Raw genomic sequence first — 8,185 nt, forward strand, 5'->3', positions numbered from 1 at the left:
GACTCAGAGATTATTTTCTCTGGAAAAAAACCAACCAACCAAACAAAAACCAAGATGAAAGCAGGAAAGCTCAATTTAACAAACATACAATTTATTTTCTTGTTACACCAAGCCTTGGTGACAGTGCTTGGGAGAACACAGAAGTATTTACAAACTTGTACAAGGAAGAACAGACAAGGCATGTTTTCAACAAAAGCATGTGTTTTTTGATGCTGATTTTTTTTTCCCCAAAACACAGTAAATTTCACATTCCTTTTTATATTTGGATTCTGAAATACACAAGTGATAACAGAAGTGTGGAGATATTATACAGATTGTTACATTATTATAATGTAAGAGGAAGTTCCTGAAGCAAAATAGCTCTGCTGTTGGACACAAAATCCAAGTCACTGATTTAAAAAAAGAAAGACTTCATGTCTTCACTGGCTCCATTGCCTGGAATAGCTGCAATTAGACCCTTCTTCGGGACTTGAATTTTACAGGTTCATGGAAAAGTCACTTGGTTTGGCTAAAGGTCTCTCACATCAGGGGAAAACAAAACCCCTCAGCCCCTATTTGGAGATTCATGTTATTTTTGCTTCCCTTTAGAAGGATATAATGATTTTACAGAAGTAAAAGCCCTGGCATGATCAGCCATGGACATCTGTATTCCTGGTGCCACAACTACTGTTTGGCATCGGCAAGGTCAGGTTGAGGAGAGTATTTCACTTCAGCAGCCTCAATGGAGTTAATGATCATAGTTACAAATGCACAGATCTTTTTATTATTTTTTATAAATACAATAAGCAGATCAACACTTACATCACACTAACCATGAAAAGGCAGATTACCAAAGAGTTACCACAAATGTATATATGTTATCAACACTGATAGTAGCTCGAAAGCAAAGCTGCAATGGCATAAGTACTAAAATCTGAGTTCTATATTAAAAACATACATTTTTCACAAGCTTGTATGGGCAGTGAAAGGGTGTTCTATAAGCCACAGAGATCACTTCTCACTGACCAGAGCTGGGTTTGAAGTTTAATGAAACACTGTTGATACAGAACCCCTGTCCAGAAGGTGTGGGACCATCATCAAATGCATGGCCTAGCTGGGCCTCACACTGCAACAGAAATTATGTACCATTATTACCATTATAATTATGGACCAATATTGTGCTGGTACCTACTGTGCTATCCTGAAGTAAGAACCTCATGTGATTAATTCACTATTGAGTTGTGTGGCAGCGAAGTCTTGGGGAGACACTAGAAATGCATCCTGGAGTAATCACCTCTGGCCAGTGGGTGAATATCTGCCCCAGATGAGGAAGTCAAAAGGTACTAATAGCAGAAAGTACAGGAAATAAACGAGAGGATCTAGAATTCTCAATACATAATGAAAATTTCAAGTTAATTGAGACTGTTACTGGAGGTCCTTCTCACAGGTCAATTGAGGATTCTCCCCCTCCACATTATTGATGGGAAGAAGACTCAGAATAGCTATTACTGATTCATTATAAAATTGGAAGGTTGTCTTCAGCTGATGTTCTTGAAAGATGTTTGCTGGATATTACTGAAAACATGAACTATGCCATGATAAAGGACTGCAATGCTTGTTACATTTGTAGATAATACCTAATCCTGCTAGAAGGGTCTGCAATTCATTAAACTCGATTGCATACTTTTGTATCTCAACAGATGTAATACACAGCACAGACTCAGGGTTGGGAAGAAATGGCTAGGGCTGTCAGTTCTTTAGAAAAGGAAAGCACCTGGGTGTTACAGAATGTCCCAGTACAAGTATGGCTCATGGGTCAGGGAAGGGTAAAGGTGTAAGGACAGCAACATGATCAGGACAGGGATAGCTGCCGTGGAAACGTGGTTTCTGTGAAGTGAGAGTACCCATAGAAGATAGCTGTGAAGGTGTCATGCACCACCACCACCGTGCAGGGCAGAGTAATGAGCTTTGACTGCTGCAAAGCAAATTTAGTGTTTTCCCCAGTGTCAAAGCAACAGCAGGGAGACATGAAGGTTACAACTACCTAGTGAGGCTGTGGAATCTCCATCAATGCATATTTTAAGAATAGCTTCAGTAAACCTCTAGGAGGACTGAATTAGGAAGCACCGACCCTGTGATGGGGCAAATGGGTGAACTAAATCTCAGAGTCCCTCCTACTGTCTGTTGTCACATCCTGCAGTTCACCTGAGGTCCTCAGTAAATTTTCTGTTTAAACTCCAGGCCTTGGCTGTACTTAAACAACTACTGTCCCCAGTCACATAATTTTCTTCACCCAAACCAACTGTCTATATTAGGTATTTAGAAATCTACTAATGTGTTTCATACCAAGAAGTAAGACAGAATTTTTATTGTGATACTGTAATTCTCACTGTTAGATTTAGGTAGATTTATTTATGGGCACAAACAAACTTATTTGTTAAGATCTGGGTTTTTGGGTATCACCTCCAAAATAATCATACCTGTTTGCAGACAACTTCAGTTCTAGTTGATCTCAATGGTCAATGATCTCTGGTCATTTCATGGTACTGGTATTATTTTCATCTCTGCCACAAGTACTATAAGACTCAGAAAACGATGGCCATCCAATCCCAGAACTGTACTTCTTTTCTGAGCTATAATGAAAACCAGATTTCCCTGCTAATTAATAACAGAGATGTTACAAAAAAGTCTGGTTTTAATAAGAACATTGACTTTTTCCCCTCATCCCTGTCTTGTACTACTATTAATAATAGTTGGCACAGTAGAAGTTTTCTCACTGGCATCAAACTATGCTGGAAGCTTTTTCTAAAGGGGATTCTTGATCAGCCCACAAGAAGAGCTTTTGTCTCACTGTTTCTATGTCACTGACAGGTTGGCATTTTATAAAGCTTGCAAAAAGGTTTGTGCAACAACTGGGTGAACTGTTTAGCTGAATTAGATCTGTAAAGTTGCAGTTTGAAGCCTGGCCCAATGCAGCACAACCTCAGGGGAGAGAGTTTACAAGAAGAAAAGAAGTGTGGAAAATAGCTTGGTCATCCCACCAGACTGGGCTGGTGTCTGTGATGGCTTCGGCTTGCAGTCAGCCGCCAAATCAGTCTGGAAAATCAAATAGAGCCCTACTCAAGCCACCAGTCAACGAATGACAAATCCTCACAGCACAAAGATCTACTTTTCCCAGGAGATAACTGCAGCCATCAGAAACAATACTACAGACTGACGACTTGTGAGTGACTCTTGTTAACATCCAGAATCATCAGCCCTGTTTAGTAGCGTATTAAAAACTAGAGCTTATTGGGAAATTTGATCAGAAAATATTTTGGGGATTTAGCATACGGAAATGAGATAATCTCTTCTGTTTAAAGTTGTGCAAGCTTTGATAACAAGTATTTTCTCTTGGCAAAGAGTGACCTAGTGTGAGTTAGAGCTAGAAATGAAGGCAGACTCACATACTGTAGGATAAGTGGCCTGGGGACCCACCACAACTGTTTCCTCCCGATTTCCCATGTTTTAGCCCTATTTCACAAACCCAGTGCTCTTACTGGCATCTAGTGGTGAATGGAGCCACCAACATCAGCAGCAGCTTTTTTGTGATCAAGGGGATTAGTACATTAGTTGATAGAGAATTTAAAGCAAAATATCTAGTATATATCATGTATATTTTGGTTGGCTAATAATACAGTGAAGAAAAATCTGAAAATCTTATATGCAGGGCCTCTTAGGATGACGAGACAAACAAGCTGGGCAAAAAGCTTAAAAAATCCAACCCAAAGAACAGCACATGCTTCAACATGCGTTTGATAATTCACTGTACACAGCTGTTGAATGACCAAAGGCTGTTTTTTGTGTGGGCTGTTGCTCAGACCTTTACGTCAATCCATGAAGACCCATGAAAAATGTTCTTCTACCTCCTCCCTTCCGTGGAACTGGGGAGAAATAGGACACAGCACAGAAGCAGGCTGCACTGAAGCAAATGCTGTTTGCAGACTCTGTGTTTGTGTGAGAAGGTATTTCTTTCTGGCCAAGGAGAGCTCCTTGCCACAAAACCACTCAAACACTGTGCCCAGCAGCCATAGGGTCCTAAAGAATAACCTGTGCTGTTTCCTTTTTATTTTCAAAATATTTCAATCAGAACTCTTCATTTTTTGAGACGGGGATCCTTCTGCTTATTCATACATAGATACGAGCATCCTCTCTGAAACCCTGTAGAGTTGAGGAAGGTCTTTAATGCTATGTGGGCTTTGCATCTGACCCTGCCTGACTCCATCCCTTACATGCCGCTCACAATACTTAAGTTTATTGTCGATGTTTCCACTGCTAAAGGATCATTTTTTTGAGCTGTTAAACCAGCTCTCAATAGAAATGGTCTCTGTGTGGTTTTACTAACAGTAATATCACTTAGATTCCCTAATAGAAACATTTTAGTACCCAAAATATTGCTGTTCGAGATCGCATTTGTCCTTTGAAGTATTTCACCACTTAATTTATGGATAAATGGACTTTCCCTAAACATATGCATTAGATTAGCCTTCGACACACCATTCCTCCAGCACATGTCATTTACTTTGATCCCTATTTCAGTCGTCCTGGATGGAATCCAGATAATTCTAAAAAGTGCTTTTTGCTGTAAGAATCTCAGCTGTAGGTTTATGGTTTGCTGAAGGTTTGAGATTTCATTAAAGCACCACAATTTGCTATCTATAAAGGTTAGGGGTTTGTTCCATGTATTTCTCACTCTTTCAAATGAATATTTGGTAGCAGAAGGTAGTAAGTTCTGGTATAAATGTATACACATACGTATACTTTGGAAGAAAGGAGGAAATGCTTCATGTTTACCTGTAGCTAATGATCTAATGCATTTGAAAAAGAAGAGACATTTTTAATGCACTAGGAAATAAACATGATAAATGAAGGTCTTATCAAATACCATTTTTTCCTCTCATTGTTAGTGGCCTTCACAATATAACGCATTCATGTAAAATGTATTTTCAGACCATTTTTCACATTTAGTAGCTTTCACTTTTCTTAAAAGTTATTTTTCTGTAAGTTTTCATTGTTTGTTTTATTTTGTTTTTTAATTTCCCTGTATCAGTCTGTCAGGCTCAGCATTATTTTACACTTTAAACAAAAGTACCTATATTCTCTGAGAGCTGAATACTGCAAAAAGTAACAGGACTGGTTATACTATTGTTTTGTTATATAGTTTAGCAGCAGAAGCAATTCCCTGCAGTGCTCACCTCTCTTCATGTTGACCTGTCGATATCTATTGTCTAAAATAAAGGATACCTAAACTAAAGGAACAGTTTAGTAATTTAAAGTTTCTCTAGCTTATCTGAATTTTCCAGAGGTATTTTTATGTTTTGTATTTGTCTTCAGAATATTCTGCAATGCTGCACTAGCTTCTGAAATAAATTTATTTTTAAATGTTGATTAGCAAATCTCTACAGAAAAATATACATTTAAGCAAATGTTCATATGCATAACATTAGTTTTCTGTACAGGGCCCAAGGAAACCTAACTGTTCACAATTATCAGTCTCAAATTTTACCATTTAATTGCTTAATTGAGGTTTATTTTTGATACTGCCATTACATTTCCCCCCTTTCTTGCTATCCAGATCTCTCATTCCTCAGCTTCCCATTTGACATTCTGATCTGTGATGCATCCTTTAAAGTCTTCATAAAAATGAGCACATCAGCCGTATTCCATTGAGCTCTCAGCTGGGAATAAATAAAGGCTATTTTCTAGATAAAAAATATGAGGAACTGTCTTTTCTGGTTCAGTTACAGAGAACAGAACGCCCTCTGCACATCCTACTCCAAGGCACTGTATCTTCTTCTACTTAGACTTTAATGAAGTTGCAAAATATTTAGTATTGTAAAGAGCACAGAGGTTAATAGCACAGTCATTCACAGTCAGGTTTTAAAACACAGATGTAACCAAAAAGGCAAAAACAGTGGAATTTAATTTAGGGAACAAGAGGGGCATGGGGTGAAGAGGAGGTCTCAGCTCCGATACAAGGGACCCAGCAGTAAGAACATCACAACAGTGGCACCAAGGCAGAGCACAGGTCTCTCCAGCCCAGCAGCATGAGTGGCAGAAGACTGCAAGAACAGAGCAAACCTACAGTGATACTCATGCATAAATACACATATTTTGTGGCATCTTGTGGCTTAGGGACCTCTTAAACAAGATTATTATCAACCGAAAGGACCATGTTTGTGCTAGGAGGAAAAGGCAGATCCTAATCTATTATAGCAACTACTGTCTCCTGACCGCTGGAGACCCTCATATGCTCAAGAAAAGGGCACATCATGTACCTCTATCACCACAGGTATCCTGGAAATCTTATATATAGCAGTCTGGCACCAAAGGATTGCTCTTCTGACCTACACTTTCCATTTTTCTCATGAAAAGACGCTGCCCCTCCCACCACAGTTACAGCATTATAAGGATGCTGTGGAATCTAAAGGGTTTTACCTGAACAGTAGGGCCTTGGAGCACATGCAGTAGTATATTCCTGATTCTGTGTTATTGAGATAGATCCCACTAAATGGCTATTAAAAAAGGAAGAAAAGAAAAAAAAAAAAAAAAGAGAAGTTAATAATGCAGGTCTTTAAAAGCTCACCATCTGGAACAAGCATGGAGGAATCAGATTCAAAACAGAAGAAAAACCATAAAAAGAAGGCTTCACAGGGGGGCTTTGAAGAACAAACACGAGCAGCCCAAAGAAATGAAGGGGAGGATGCCTTTGGATTAATAGTGAAGACTACCCCCTGCCCCCAGAAACTTCGAGACCAGTCAGATGCATAAATCATCCAGGTACCAGGGTTGGAGTCATGACCTCTGAGGAACTTGTGAAAAGTGCAGGATGCCAAAGACCAGGTCTCTGCTATGGAGTGCCGCAACTTCAAGGTGTCCCTACAAAGGGACGCTCCTTCCTGCATGGTCTGAAATTGGGATCTTTATTTTACAGATAAGGATTTGGGCACAGTTCACATGATTTAATCCCACATTGCATGTGCCTCGCACGCAGAAGTCGTGGCTCTGGGCTAGGGATGATGGTGCTGCACCCACAATGCTACGTGGCCTCCACCAGAGAAGGAAACAAAGTGTGGGCACTAGGTCGGTGGTTGATCTGGCACACAAGGGGTAACCTGGCTCCTGCATAGTTTGTAGCTATTCTGTATATGGTCAAAACAAAGGAGACTACAGGACAGAATTATGATCTTCTCCCTCCCTCTGGAGTGGCCTCCACTACTGCCACACAGATGGCTGAGCTGGCAGTAAAGTATCCCAGAAAAAAAAAAAGAAAATAAAAAGAGTGCAGAATGTTTTTCATCTGCAACCCAGCCTGGGTCAGAACAACATCCACCTGGTTCAGTATGTCTAACTTCCAACCACAGGGAGGCAGGGGAAAACCTGTGAAGCAGCTGAGTGATGAGAGCTTCCCAAAGCAGGTTTTTCTCTGCCCATCAGGCAGAGGAGGAGGCTTAACCCTGGGTAGCATTAGTGCTTTAGCTTACCAGTTCAGTTATTTTTTCTCTTGTAACATAAAATTACACCTGAGTAAATTTATTTTCCCAGTCTGTAGAAACAGTTGCTTCAGCTTGTTTCATCAGAGAGCCTGTGTCTTCAATTAGATGTAGAAAGTAGTATTATTTTTAATACTGTTTTAATCACTGTTAAGGTGATGCTTTCCATCATCACTTCCATTTCTATGGGTACAGAGGAAACACAGGAGGATAGTTCAGGGACATAAGAGCAGGGGCGAATGTAGGACTTTGCATCTGCTTTCCATTTTGTGTGCTACATACGAAGAGCAGCTCCAGCACATTGCTCGGGAAGGCTCTGAACAGAAATGGGCACCTATGACCCCAGGCACCACCTGCTCTCCCAGCTCAGCCCTCTGTTCTGGATGCTCCCTCCCTGGGAATGTTCAAGGCCAGGTTGGATGGGGCTTTGAGCAACCTGTGCTAGTGGAAGGTGGCCCTGCCCATGGCAGGGGGGTTGGAACAAGATGACCTTTAAGGTTTCTTCCGGCCCAAACCAGTCAATGATTCTATGACTCTATGATTCTATGATTCTATTCTGGCTTGGGATAACTGCTGGCCTGCTGGTGCTCCTTCCTCATCCTTGGATATTGCTGAAAGGTTTGGTAGTGTGCGTCTTGGAAATCATCAGAAACTAGAACTAGCACACATTCATG

At 40.4% G+C, this 8,185-nt stretch overlaps 1 protein-coding gene across 1 annotated transcript; it reads right to left on the reverse strand.

Moving 5' to 3' along the window:
- Positions 1-344: 344 nt before the first annotated feature.
- Positions 345-7,595, reverse strand: MSRB2 (methionine sulfoxide reductase B2). Its single transcript, XM_021285300.2, is given in 5 exon segments — positions 345-1,105; positions 2,460-2,498; positions 2,501-2,612; positions 6,457-6,533; positions 7,503-7,595. Coding segments are annotated over 5 exon segments (429 nt in total). The 3' UTR covers positions 345-997.
- Positions 7,596-8,185: the final 590 nt, after the last annotated feature.

The sequence above is a fragment of the Columba livia genome, chromosome 2, assembly GCF_036013475.1.
Source record: "Columba livia isolate bColLiv1 breed racing homer chromosome 2, bColLiv1.pat.W.v2, whole genome shotgun sequence".
Lineage (NCBI taxonomy): Eukaryota > Metazoa > Chordata > Aves > Columbiformes > Columbidae > Columba > Columba livia.